Consider the following 14,045-nt stretch of genomic DNA (forward strand, 5'->3'; position numbering starts at 1 on the left):
TGCAAGCACTGGACATTTCATTCGCTAAGCCTGCATAATCACATTTTAAAACGACTAAAAATAGGAAAAACTGAAAGCCAATTATCGACAATCATAAAAACAAACCTACCATACGTCGTCAAAACTCGGCCTGCTGTAGAATGGACTATGAATACTCATAATCTTTCGATAATTTAATATTTACGGCACAACAATCTGACAATAAACAGTATACTGCTCCATATTTTATATCGCTATCATTGCATGTAATACAATTTGAGTTGCAAATAACATTTTTGTTAGTTGTTTTCTTTTTAAATGAAATACATATATTTTTAAATGTATCAATAAATAACATTTACAACAAAAAAAAAGTCACTAACTGGGTTGGAATGGACAATAAGGAATACATTTGACTAGATCGTTCCATTGTTATTTTTTTAAATTATTGTTACGTCAAATTCATATCAAGCAAAACTTATTGAGTTTTTCAATAGGCAAAGAAAACATGAAAAATGAAGACAATAAAATATATTAGTACCCTCAAACAATGCCAAAACCATTCACTAATTTCAGTGTCACTTATTTGTGTACACCCCCCTCATATTTATTCAGTCGCACTTTCTGCAACTGAATAAATAATTGAGGAAAAGATCGTACAGTTAAATGAATATAGAGTCAAAAAGGTAAAAAAATCTAATACAGTCCCAGTTATTATTTGGGATCTCACTATAGAGAGTATTTATAATTACCATGATTAAAAACACTGGGGGGAGGGAGGGGGTGGGGTCAATTTATCACAAAAACCTCTTACAATATAAGACCCATTGTTGAATCAAGTGTCAAAACAGCAAAAGCATTTGATTGATTGAACGTGATCCTCGGTGAGAACTCACAATTGGGTAGGCCGAGCTGCAGTAACGATGCCAAGGCGGTGATGATCATGAACATGAGGAGACCGCCGCGCCGACCCATCAGACCCACCGCTGGGCACAGCGCCAGGCAGGACGCCACCGCAATGCCCGCCATGGTGTAATAGTCGGCGTAGAAGTCGTGAAACATGGTGGTTTCCTGGGCCTCCGGGTCCATCATGCTGCGAGCGAAGCAGTGGTGGATCCCGTAGCCTGTTAGCCTGCACACATTGGAAAATAAATACAGTGAAACTCCTCTACAACAAAACATATATGGGCGAAAATACCCCCTAATGTAAAAACATCTTCATGCATTAACACCATTCCCACTCTCCTGCCCCCCATAAAGCTTAATAGTAGCTAAGACAAGAAGAGCTCTGATGCTGGATGAGAGGGTAAAAGTGATCAAAATGAAAGACATTGTCCAGGAAATTGGTGTAAGTGAAAGTGAATGCTGATCGTAAATTTCACAATTTATTTCCCTTTTTTTCTTTCTAGACTGACTATATGAAGTGTCAAAGTGTCAAACAAGTGTATGCTCATACTTATGCAGTATTGGAATAAAAATAAAGAGAACACGTGTGTGTGTGTGTGTGTGTGTGTGTGTGTGTGTGTGTGTGTGTGTGTGTGTGTCTGTGTGTGTGTGTGTGTGAGTTTACATCTAAGATCAAATTTGCGACAGTGAAAAACCCCTGTTGTGATTTTTTTGCTGCAAACATGATTTCGTTGTAGAGGAGTTTCACTGTATGTACAATACAGTACATGAATAAAAAAACCCAATTAAAAATACAGATTGTAAGTGACCCTAAAACTTGCAATAGGAAACACACGCGATGTTGCGCAAGATGTGTCGATTCAACTCGATCTAATAAGATATCCTTTATTTGTCCCACACTGGGGGAAGTTACATAAAAGGACATTTCAAAGTCCACTGCGCTTCTGTGTTATCCGACGCAATCCACAATGTACTCTGTCAACACGGACATGTTGACACACAAGCAAACACATCCTGCGCAACAGGACACACAAAAGCAAAAGCGGTGCTCCCACCTTGCCTGTCTGCGTTTGTGTGTGTGTGCGCGTGTGTGACTAAAGTTTCATAAGGACGGCCGCTCATGTAAAATTTACGCTGACTTCAGGAGTCAGTGACGCGATACGCCGTGGTGAGTATCCGTACGTGCTCAAGAGCAGGTCAGGGATGGAGGGAAGAGCAGATAGGTGGATAAAAATGGAAAGAAAGTGCTTTTCTTGAAAGACAAAATAGAATTGAGGAGCAGTGATAAATGGGTATACGTACAGGGGGATTGAATTTGCGAGTGAATTGTGGAATCCAAGATAGATCGAGATTTGCCCCACCAACGCAAACTCGTCACCGTTAAAAACTGGTGACATATACACACGCCCATGTCTGCTCCGACAACTAAACACATTCAAAAATAATTACACCACAGAGAAAGACCGTGAGATAGGGTAGAAATTTGCTATTAGTGACGTGCCTGTCAGTAAATAAGCAAAATAATTTCCGATGCTAGCCAGTGGAGTCTATGCAGCGGTTACAAAAGATTCAGGACCACATAAATGCAACGTAACATGACCCATTATATATGTGCTGGTATAATTGCTTACTTCTGCTTAATGCTAGTATGTATTGAATGTAAAGACCGTCATATGGATACTATATGTGACTCAAAATGTACATGAACATCAACTGTTCAAAACAAACAAAAAAAATCTGACATATTATAGCTCTTAAATGGAAATTGGCGAACCAAATTTACAGTGTTAATCTCGCCTAAATTGAGTGAGTGTGTAACACGGACCCCACACGGCCTACCCACAAAAAACCCCCACTTACGAGTTGACGCAGAGCACAACAATATTCTTCCACAGGTTCCTCGTTCGGGCCATTTTCACGATGCACGTCTTTTTGGGCTTGCGTTGAAGAGCTCTCTGCAATTCTGGGAACACAAAAGTTCAAATCACAGAGCAGTCAGATGAAATCTTGACATGAAAAATTAATACGTTGGACTGAAAACCGGTTTACTTCACTGTATTTCACTCAGCTCTTTTCAATTAGGTTGGGACTCAAAGGAAACTACAAAGAAACAACTTTATAATCCATCTGGACCACAGTAAGCAAGTGTAGCAAGAGTAGCAAGGCGACCTTGCAGAACACAATGTGTGTAATTTTGTTGCATGCTTTAAATGGGGGGAAAATGCCCCAGACTGTGGTCATAGAATACTCGGGATGCAACATTACCACTTTTTTTTCCTGAATTAATAAGACTCGAATTTACTGACATTGCAGTACTTGCAGATACAGAGTACCTGACAATGCCTCCAAGGTGTCATGAGCAGCGCGGAGCACAATAGGCGAGACAACTTGTGGCGAGTTAAGAACACAATAAACATTTTGAAATGCTTCACTTCCATTCGACTGCGAAGTCTTGTCACCTGTGTTACCCTGAAAGTATCTCTATACGGCTCACGTGGCATGGCAGGCTGGGGAAGTGGTATCGGTGTCATAGCATCACAGTACTTGAATGAATCGAATGGAGTACAAGCATAGAGTACTGCCATTACCATAGGTATTACGTAGGTGCATCCCAATACAAAACAAAATTTAAATCCAGTGTCAGTGCAGACTAATTCAAGAACCAGAGATGATGTGTTTTCAAACGCACATGCGCACGCGCACACACACACACACACGTCCGAGTTGTTCCCAAACAGTATCGTGCCACCCCGTAATAGAGAGTGCGAAGTTCCCAATACAAACTACCAATACAAAATGAGCATGTGTGCTCGCACCGGTGCTGCTTTGAAAGACAGGTGTGATATTTCACTGAGCAGTTTCTAAGAAAAGGTACCACCCAGGAGGGGTTATTAAAGAAGAAATGGCACCTACGCGATGTGTTTGGTTGCCGGTGAAACACACGTCACACTTTGCGCTTCGGCGTTACCATGCATGTGAACTTGGGGCATGTGACAACATTCCAGAAACCAGTGCCTGCACGGTTATCGCTGACCGGATCGCTCAGCTTTTACATTGATCCCCTGGCCAAGCTGCAAACTTCCCAGCGTGACGCTCGAGGCTAAAGATCAGTGCGTCATTGACTGCACTCTTCAATTGATTGTTCCGCATTTGGCTGCATCAGAGCTTTTTAAAAGGCTACAATGAAATGCAGTATCCAAGGACGTCAGAAGAAAACACGAGTCTAAAGGTCCAGAAATCAACATACAGTTGGTGGAAATATTCCTCTACAACGCCAATATTTTTTTAATATCACGTATGATGTACAAAATGGAACGCTTTCGGCTGAAATTTTCAGATGAACCCAACATCCACTTTCACCTTTAAACTGAAACCCACTTTGCATTTAATGCATATTATCAGTATGATTTTGAAAATCCAAAAGCCAATCAGAGATCAATGTAAAACTACAGGGTTAAATTCAGGGAACTATTTAAATTTTTACCTTCACTTTAAAAAAAGCCGTTTGTTGTTGCTGACAGTGGGAACTGTTTGAAATCAAAAGAAAAATAATAAAAGAAAAATAAGAATGTTTCATTAAATTGACATGGGGGTGAGGGGGGTATTTGCTGTGTAAAGCCTGAAGGGAGCGATTTTTCATTTTTCATTGAACATCCTGGTGAGAGATGCTGATGACCCTGGCGGAGCCCAACATTTTGTTGACATTTTAAAACTAAGCCTGTCTGATCTCTACACGTCTGAAATTAAATGAAAAACTGAAATTTGAAAAGTTATTTGAACAAGCATTTTTTATAGCATTTCAACAAACTTATGAGGGTGAGTTTGTATTCATTTTTATTATTAATCTATAAGACCACTAATAAATGGTTTCAGACCTGAAAAAAAAAACCCTATCATGTCGACCACCATTCAAAACATTTCTAGGCCACAAATATTAAAAAACAAACAAACAAATAAATAAATAAAATTTAAAAAAAAGAAAAAAATTGCACAAAAATCAAGGCTTCAGAGTGCGCTTTTTTTTCTAGTATTCTTATGCTGCTGCGCAAAACTTGTTACTTTTGGCACCATTATTCGTAATCTGGAAATGTCTGGTCCATGGTAAAACGAGCGCTCCCCAAAGTTGGATGTCAAACAGAAACAATATTGCAACCTGTTGTTGGTGCAACCATCCTGTGAATTTCTGCTGACGAACCAAATCAGCATCAAAATAAGTTGCAAAGAAGTATGAAACATCGATAGCACACTTTGTTGTGGGTTCAAGGGTTCGACCCCTCACCCGTCTGCCCACCTGAGCTGTAATAAAACGAAGCTCGTGTGGCAATAATATAGTTTCAGCATCTTCTTCTACCTGAGGAGTGGTCCATTGCCATGGCAACCAGACAGGAAACTGATCCAATGGTCTCACTTGGGCCTTTTTGCAGGAAAGCGCCGCTGCAATGCACCTCTCTGCTGATTTCTGTTCAATATTTCATTTCACTTATTTATTTATTTCGTTTACCTGCGAGGATGTTGTCCGGGTCCTGCTGCATGTTGACGCAGTTCTTCTTAGCGATGTGTCCCATGATCCACTTGGAGCGGCAATACTGCTGCGTGGCCAGCAGCCAACGCAGTGACTCAGGGAAGATCCTGACCAGCAGAATAGAGTGAAATCCTCGCTCATCAGTCGCGACAAATGAGTCTGAAACCTCATTTTCAAGCGGGATGAGGTTACTCACTGAGAGGATGGACTATTCAACCTCATTTATCATATCTCCAGCGGCAGATTTAGCTCAAAATGAAAAGGGGGAGGAAATCTTTCCTTGTGCAGTCGGTTGGAAAACATTCTACGTGCATTCCTCCGTCCCATCTACACCATTTTTTTTCTGCTTTGAGCTGCCATGTTCTGCTTTAGCTCACATATGATGACAGTAATGTGCAGCGGAGGCAGAAGTAGCTTATTGTTTGATGTAGAATACTAGATCTAAATCTACATTTTAAGCTTTTTTTCTATGTATGCCTTTGTAAAGGATTTATTCGTCTTGCACAGAACCTGTATTATGTGAATTATCGTATTTTCCCGACTATAAATCGCAGTATTTTTTCATAGTTTGGTCGGGGGTGCGATTTATACTCTGGTGCGATTTATGTGTTAAATTATTAACACATTATTTTGTCATTTCACATGTTATTTTCACATTAAACGACAAGAGGGCGCTTTCGGCAAGTGTTGATAAATCGATGATGATTCTGACTTAAGCGACGTAAAAGAGGAAGCGCCGCATCGCATCTTCTATCGCAGTAGTTGGCGGAGTTGCTTAAAAGTGACACGGAGGATGAAGATTTCTTTGGATTTAGTGATTAGGAGTGGCAGTGATGGTTTGGTAAACTTGTTAGAATGTTCTTTATGCTATAGTTATCTGGATAACTCTGAATATGTGACATGAATATACCAGGCATATTCTCAGTTCGATGTTTATGCGTTATGTAACGCTAGCATATAGTGCACTCATTCAGGGTGTTGTTCCCTTTATCATTTTTGTTTTAAATTGCCTTTCACGATGACATGTCTGTTCTTGGTGTCGGATTTTATCAAATAAATGTCCCCAAAAACGCGACTTACACTCCAGTGCGACTTGGACTCCAGTATTTTTTTTCTTCTTTATTATGCATTTTATTGCTGGTGCGACCTATTCTCGGGAGCGATTTATAATTTATCGTAATTATAATCCAAAAAATAGAAACATATTCCAAATAACAACTCTGCAAGGCTGTGGAGTCATCGACGTTGGGAATAAACCTTGAATGTATCGTCAGTGAGGTGCTTCTGTTTTGGTTAGAAACGCAGCTCAAATAGGGCCAGTGTGCACATAATAGTGCCTTGAAACTGAAATAATTACAATTGGTCCCTATTTTTTTAGTGATGGAAACAAGGAGCTGTCTATTGGAGCGAGGTGTTTATTAGCCCTAAGTGGCTGGCACAGCAACAGTCGAACAATATTTGCCTGACGCCCGCAGTACATCATCCCTCCTCTGAAGACGAAAGCCCCTGCAGTCAGCTGAGCCCACTCGTGTGCATTAAGATCTCCAATATTGATATTTGATCAGATTAGCCCTTTCAAGAGCTACTGAGTGTAACCACCTCTAGTTGCACAGGTAGGCCTTGGAGGAACGCCAAATGTCAGCATACGCACGACCATAAAATCTAATTCCCTCTAAGTATGTCGACCTCAGCAGTGTACATATAGTACAAGACGGAGTGCGCTGATGGATGGCGGTTCCAGTCTCGGGGAAGGTCACTAGAAAGTGAACAAATTCGTGTAACGTTGAATTACCCACAAGAACATGTCTCCTTTTTATTTTTAAGTATTTGTAGTCTGAACTGCGAGGGACCGAACATAACATTAAAGACCAAAACGAAGCAGCACGAGTTTGCCAATGCGTCCGGGCTGCCACATGTAGGGGTCCCCCTAACAATCGACAAGTATTATTCTCCGGTTTGGGGGAAAAATAGAATCCATGCTGCTTTGTGAGGGCTCATGTGCGCTTCTCATTTTGCAGTGAATTTTTTTGGCTTTAGTGGTTTGAATTGCAGCCACCCATAGCTCTGTCACTAGTCATCATGACATTAAAATACATACTTTGCAGTACAGTGAAACTCCTCTACAACATAACCTACATGGGCGAAAATACTCCCTAGTCTGAAAAAATGTTTATGCATGAAAGCCATTCCCACTTTTCTGCCCCCCCCACAACGAAAAATCCCACTGTACCGTTATACGAAATCTTTTTCTCTGCTCTTGCCTCGCAACGAGATTCACTACAACAAAAACAAGCCTGCCGCAAAAGTCTAATCCAACCTCAGCATGCCAAAGCGACCTCTACTGCTTCATTCGGAAGTGGCAACAGCAACCACTACACTGGTTTAAACATGTACAGTAGTACAGGAAGTATTTGTTTCAGACGCAGCACGAACGTTGCATTGCTAAAATGGCGAAAAAAAATGAACCTTTGCCTACCAAGGAGTTAAGAAAAGAAAAGCCTTAACGCTTGAAGACAGGATAAAGGTCATAAAAATGAAAGATGGAGGAAGCAAAATAAAAGACATTATGCAGGAAATTAATGTAATTGAAAGTAAATGCTGATCGTAAATTTCGCAATTTCTTTCCCTTTTATCATTTCTACACTGGCAATATGAAGTGTCAAATAAGTGTATGCTTATGCACTATTGAAATAAAAATAAAAAGTACAGATGCACATTTTTTGTGTGTGTTCGTATTTACATCTGATATAAAATTTGCTACAGTGAAAAGTCCCTTGTTGTGAAAGATTTCTTGCTGTAAAGATAATTTCATTGTAGAGGAGTTTCACAGTATATGGAATGAGGAGCCAAACTCTCAAATAGGTGAATTTCCACAAGAAAAGAAATAAGGTCTGTACAGGTTAGACCCATGAGGTAACCTATGTCAGAGATTTGTTATGAAGACGCCTTGGGACCATATTAAATGGTGAAACGTAAACATTAACATAGCCATGAATTCACATGACATTGTTTCACTCAGGTCGTATAATGGCCCACTCGTGCCTCCACACGAAAAGGAAAAAAAATTATCAATGAACTGAAAATTTGCAGCGAGGACCTGGGTCACAACTTACCAGATGTAGGACAGCATAAGCAGCAGGGGGCAGATGATGACGGCCTGGAGCACCTGCCAATCACGGCACAGGTAAGCCACACCTGGCATCAGCAACTGGCCGCCCAGCATGACGAAACTGGCCACCATGGTCATGGAGAAGCGCCAACCTGGCAGGCACAGCTCGATCCCTGCTCGGAGGGAGGGGGACAAAACAAAACAAGGAAACACCGTGAATATGTGAGTGAGTACAACAGCGAATGGTAACCATGGGCTCAGGTTGATGAGTCATGCTACAAAACAATAAACACTGTTGATCATCGCAGGCTCACAGGTACTGACATGAATTTTCAAGATGATGTCATTCTTAGGACAACATCTCGAAATCGAAGGGATGATACATTGATTGCCCGGCCTTTTTATGACTTCAACTGAGTTTTTACCATGACTCCCAGGTAACATTTGCATTCTGACAAAACTAGCACAGACCCTAGTTTTAAAAACAAAACACCCGTGCCAAGCAGCCCTGAAAGCCAACAATAGGACGATAATACTTTAATTATCCCCAATAAATCAGCAGTGAGACTGAACATAGCAGCACAGTGCACTGTTGTGAGGGGATGAAGGAAAAAAAAAAGTGTCCTTGTGCTCATTTGTCCACTATTAGAATGGCACCAATTCATTCCAGCATTTGCATTCACACCACACAGGCTGCGAGTCACCACAGACAGCGAAATCCTTTAGTGGCCGCAGTAGGATGGCTTCAAAACACAGCCCAGAGGGCGAACGGTACAGTATCAGCGGTGTTCATCCATCCATCTTTTTAAACGTCACTTTCACTGCTCACCCAGAATGTGAACTCTCTCCAAAACGGGCTTTGTAAGGTGACAGAGGTCAGCGTAAGAAGGTGGGTGTCCATTCCAGCATAAAAGGACTGGAATTTCAATTAGGATGTCCCCCGCCTTCGGCGGGCACGAATTATGCTCTCTGTTGGCGGACAGCGTCACAGCTAGAATGACGGGGCCAATGAGAGGCGAGCGGGCCGATGGGTCCGGGACCCGCCGAGTCTGACCCGACTCAAGACGGTTCACTGCTCGCGGCCTGCATGGGATTAGAATTCCTCATCTTGGTGGAGGGCGTCATGTGCAAAAAACGGGCCAGACAGCGCACACAGAAGCAAGAATATACACGCGTCACTTTGGTATGAAATCGTACGATGATGACCGAATGTTCAAAAGACAAACGCAAAAACAGTGAAAACAAAAGCAGCCTTAAGCGCCTTACACTTCACGTTGACCCTAATCTTCGGATCGCTGGGTCAGCATTCGCACAATGTTGAGCTTGAGCTAGTGCCCAACTGACATAAATCCCTTGCTAACCAATATTACCATATCTCACGCCACAAACTCGAAAGACTTGCCTGCAAGTTTTCCAGAACGACAAACCAATCAGCGCACTCTGCCTTGTTACATGAAAGGAAATGAATACGTCTCGATCATGGGCTTCATCTAATTGGTTCTATTTTGGGCGGAAAGGAAAGGAAACGTTTCATTCAAGAAAATGGTTTTACAAACTTTTAGATCTTGCATCTGAGTGGTGATGGTGCAAAACACAGTCAGTATACTGTATTTGTATGTATACTGTAGTACAGTACTGTTTATACTGTATGTATATTTATATGTAACCTCTAAATACAGTATACTGTATTTATATTTACTTCTAGTCTCCCTTTAAATAATGAATCAAATAAAATGGATAGTGATTAGAAAGACTAACAAACTAACTCAGTTCAAAGACATCCCACATGGGCAGAGCCCAGCTACTAACCAAAAAAGCAGCACGAAGCAAGGCATGTAAAGTCCTTCGGTTTAATTGAAGTGTCGCAAATACGCCCGCACATGCATGTTGTTGATGAGTGCAAAGCATTAAACGTAATTTTATTTTCTGCGGACACTTTATTATCAATTAGACTTGACTTGCTCACACCACCGTGTCTCCATTCTGAGGTGCTACATTATTTGTTTGTTCCCAAATATTTGTCTCGGTTTATTTTAATATAGAGTACCGGTATTTGTGCCCCCCCCCCCTCCCCGAGAAAGGGAGGGAAACAAGCTCTTCCCCTATAAGACAACATCCAACACGTCAACAATTCAGTTCATTCACGAAAATAAATGTTGTTATTTTTGCAGTCACATGACAATTACAGTGTCACCAATACTGCATTTCGATGCTTTATGTTCGTAAAAGGGAACAATTGTGAATATGAACAATTCGAAGCGCAAACTGCCTTTAGGAACATCCATGTCCTCAACTTTCCAAATTCTGCTGTCCTGTAATTTTCCGTCCAACAATGATGTAATCAACTCTACTTCAGAGCCAATTAGCGACGACGATAATCCTAAAAGAAGCTTTGACTGATTTGCTGACTGGCCAAAGCAGAAAACGAATCGGATACAAGCCACGGCAGACGTCTAGCACGGCTCAACCGCCGAAACTTTTTGTTTGACTCCGCTGACCACGACAAGCGCTCAGTGCCGCCACTTCCTGTACCCACGGTAACCTTTAACTGTTACATCACGGCCTTTTGGCCATGCAGCTTGTCAGGTTCATTCATCTAACTTTTTGGTCTTTGCCACAAATGTTTGCAGAGATACGTGTCCTTATCTTGAGCCCCACGTGTTGTCGTTGGGCCTTGGAGATAAAATGAGCGAACAGAAAGAAGGCAGTTGTCCGCCTGTGTCTAACTGCAAAAACACTGGCACGTGGATACACTCGGTAGCTTTAAAAGAGTGACGCTTTCAGGGGTTGGGCAGTGTGACAAACATTAGCTAAGACACAGCTTGTTGAATCCTTACGGCTCGTCTTTTGTTTGATCACAAAACCAATGTTTGTCCTCTAAAATGCAACTTAGTCAATCATTAGGTGGAACGAAACAACGTGGGCTGATTGTCCTGCATGTTTGCGGTGGCTATCACACTTAAATAACATCGAAACAAAATGTGCGTGACATGACATGAAGTGAACTAAAACTCAATTTAACCAAACAACGCGAATGATAAAACCAAATGATAAACTAAAACATGACACAGCAAAACATGACAAACACAGGACATAATGTAACTTAAAAACAAAGTGGTGTTTAGTAACATGATTTCAAAAATATCATGAAACACAATGACACTTAACAAGGTCAGAGCACCACGAGGGACATAAACTGAACCAAAAATAATCTGACAAAAAAGGTCATTTAACAGGTGCGCATGAATTCAAACGAAAATAATCCACCAAAAGCGACATCCTATTACTGTATTGGCCCGAATATAAGACGGCCCTGATGATAAGACGACCCCGTCTTTTTCAAGACTCAACTCAACTCAACTGTATTTATAGAGCACTTTCAAACAGACTCAAGTTGAGAAAAGACTTTTTGAACACCAAATTAATTTTGATACAGAAAATAATTACAGTACAACAAATCAAACATGATTATAACAATATATTTGAGAGAAAAAGCATGTTATTTTGCCTCATTCAAATCTTAATATTTGAACATTTAAATATGTAAACTAAAGTGCAATCACATTCGTCAATGAATGGGTTATGGTTTTTGAAGTCTGCGATTGGCTGGCAACCGATTCAGGGTGTCCCCCGCCTACTGCCCGAAGACAGCTGGGATTGGCTCCAGCACCCCTGCGACTCTAGTGAGGATCAAGCGGCTCGGAAGATGAATGAATGGATGAATGAATGGTTTTTGAAGTGTAAATTACATCACAACTTCTCCTCAGCTGTCGGTTCACCTGGCCGATCTTCGACCCACTTTTCTCCAGCTTGTCACTACGTTTCTCAATTTTCTGTTATCTCTTCTATTATTTTGTTCTCTTTTATTTCTAACCACAATTTTTTATTTTTCTTCTTCTACTGCTATATTTATTTTTATTCTTCGTGATGGGTTCACGTTGGCCTGGGGAGCCAAGTTAAGCATTCACTTCAATGATATCTGGCGCCATCTAGCGTCGCGAATAGATATAATTATTATACATTATTATACTATAATGTCAAGACCCCGAATATAAGATGGCCCCATTTTTTTCAGTCTTATTTCAATGCAAAAAACACTGTCTTATATTTGGTCCAATACAGTACTTTCCCAAGCCATATACTGTATTTAATTTACCGATATAGTCTTTTGTACAGTCACCAAATCTCGGTTTTCGATCATAATCTGTTCCAGAAGGTTGTTCAAAATGCGATTGGTTTGAAATCCGAAACTATTTTATTAGCCCATGATTAGGGGCGAATACACGATGCAGAAATAACATAAAAACAGTCAGATTTGCGTAAATCACAACAAACACATCTGCTCACAATGAACGCTGCACGAGGAAGCGTCACTTCCTTGTGTAAGGAAGCCGAGAGGAGTCAAGTGGCGTATTCGGGTTTGCTCAATTTGGTCGAAACACAGTTTTCGGTTGTAATCCGAGTCGTAAAAGTCTCGAATTTCCTATTCGAATACCGATTTGGTAGAGAACAGAGACATTCGTAAACTAGAGGTTTGACTGTATTTGATTGTGCAACTACGATTAAAGACCGGCTCTTCTTTAAGGCTCAAGTAATTGTCGGAAGTGCTCGTCTGCACCAAAGCGAGCTCAGTCATGTGCAATGCTGCTGATGAGTTTTGGCTCGCTGTGATGACAGGCCAGTGCAGCATTGTCAGCACGGTGCATATTCCTGATCTGCAGCCACCCACCCAGCCAGCCAGCCCTGCTGCTCGACTGGACGGCCAACAGATGGAGGAGCTTTTGTGCTTTGTCAGTGCGAGGAGGGGCTCGGGGAAGAGCCACGTAATTTAAATGACGTTAAAAGTATGCACGCTCCGTTTTCCCTTAATGTTAATTCTTCGTCTTATCAATACATTTGGCATCGTTCTAGGCTTCCAACTTTGTGGTTTGGAGGAAGGCCCTTTTCTATTTAACAGTGGCTAATTCATTTGTACACTTTTAATATGGCTTTATAACTAAACAAAATTGAAAGTTGGTGACTGTTTGCCACATTAGGAAATCCCGTTTATAGCAGCTCAGTGGCATATATCATAAAGCATCTCAATTTGACTTAATGTGTCTGGTAAATCTCTGAAAGGCTTTTCCGCAACAGTCTTTCACCTTTCAAGATTACCTACAATACAAGGGAAACTCGTTTAGACTTGGCACACAAGTAACCCGAGGCACTGTCGATACAGAGGAGTAATGAAAGGGAGCTATTGACGATTAATAAGGCCATAGCCATTGATCAAGAACGTGAGCGATACTGCCAAAAAGCCGCAGGTCACCATCTTTTTAATTCATGTGCTTGAAAGAGTTAGCCATTAAAAAGTGCAGTCAAACACTCAGCTTGGGTGAGTGTTTCCTTTTGAGCGTATTTGTCTCTTTGGACTTTAACCCCCTTCCTCCCACACAAACACTTGTTCAATCAGCACAAAAACAAGGTCATCGGCTTTGCAGGAGTCACCGATACAGAACATTGACCCCCCCCCCCCCCATTCCCCCGCCC

General features: G+C 41.3%; 1 protein-coding gene across 1 annotated transcript in view; it reads right to left on the minus strand.

The window, feature by feature from the left end:
• slc22a23 (solute carrier family 22 member 23) overlaps window positions 1–14,045 on the minus strand; it is a 39,829-nt gene that overhangs the window by 8,279 nt on the left and 17,505 nt on the right. The window contains exons 4-7 of the mRNA XM_052087822.1: window positions 8,521–8,689; window positions 5,387–5,514; window positions 2,746–2,848; window positions 876–1,111 (exon numbers count right to left, since the gene is read on the minus strand). Coding sequence (XP_051943782.1) covers window positions 876–1,111; window positions 2,746–2,848; window positions 5,387–5,514; window positions 8,521–8,689 — 636 coding nt within the window. The remainder of the gene's footprint in view (window positions 1–875; window positions 1,112–2,745; window positions 2,849–5,386; window positions 5,515–8,520; window positions 8,690–14,045) is intronic.

This window comes from Hippocampus zosterae, chromosome 15, assembly GCF_025434085.1.
Source record: "Hippocampus zosterae strain Florida chromosome 15, ASM2543408v3, whole genome shotgun sequence".
Taxonomy (NCBI): Eukaryota; Metazoa; Chordata; class Actinopteri; order Syngnathiformes; family Syngnathidae; genus Hippocampus; species Hippocampus zosterae.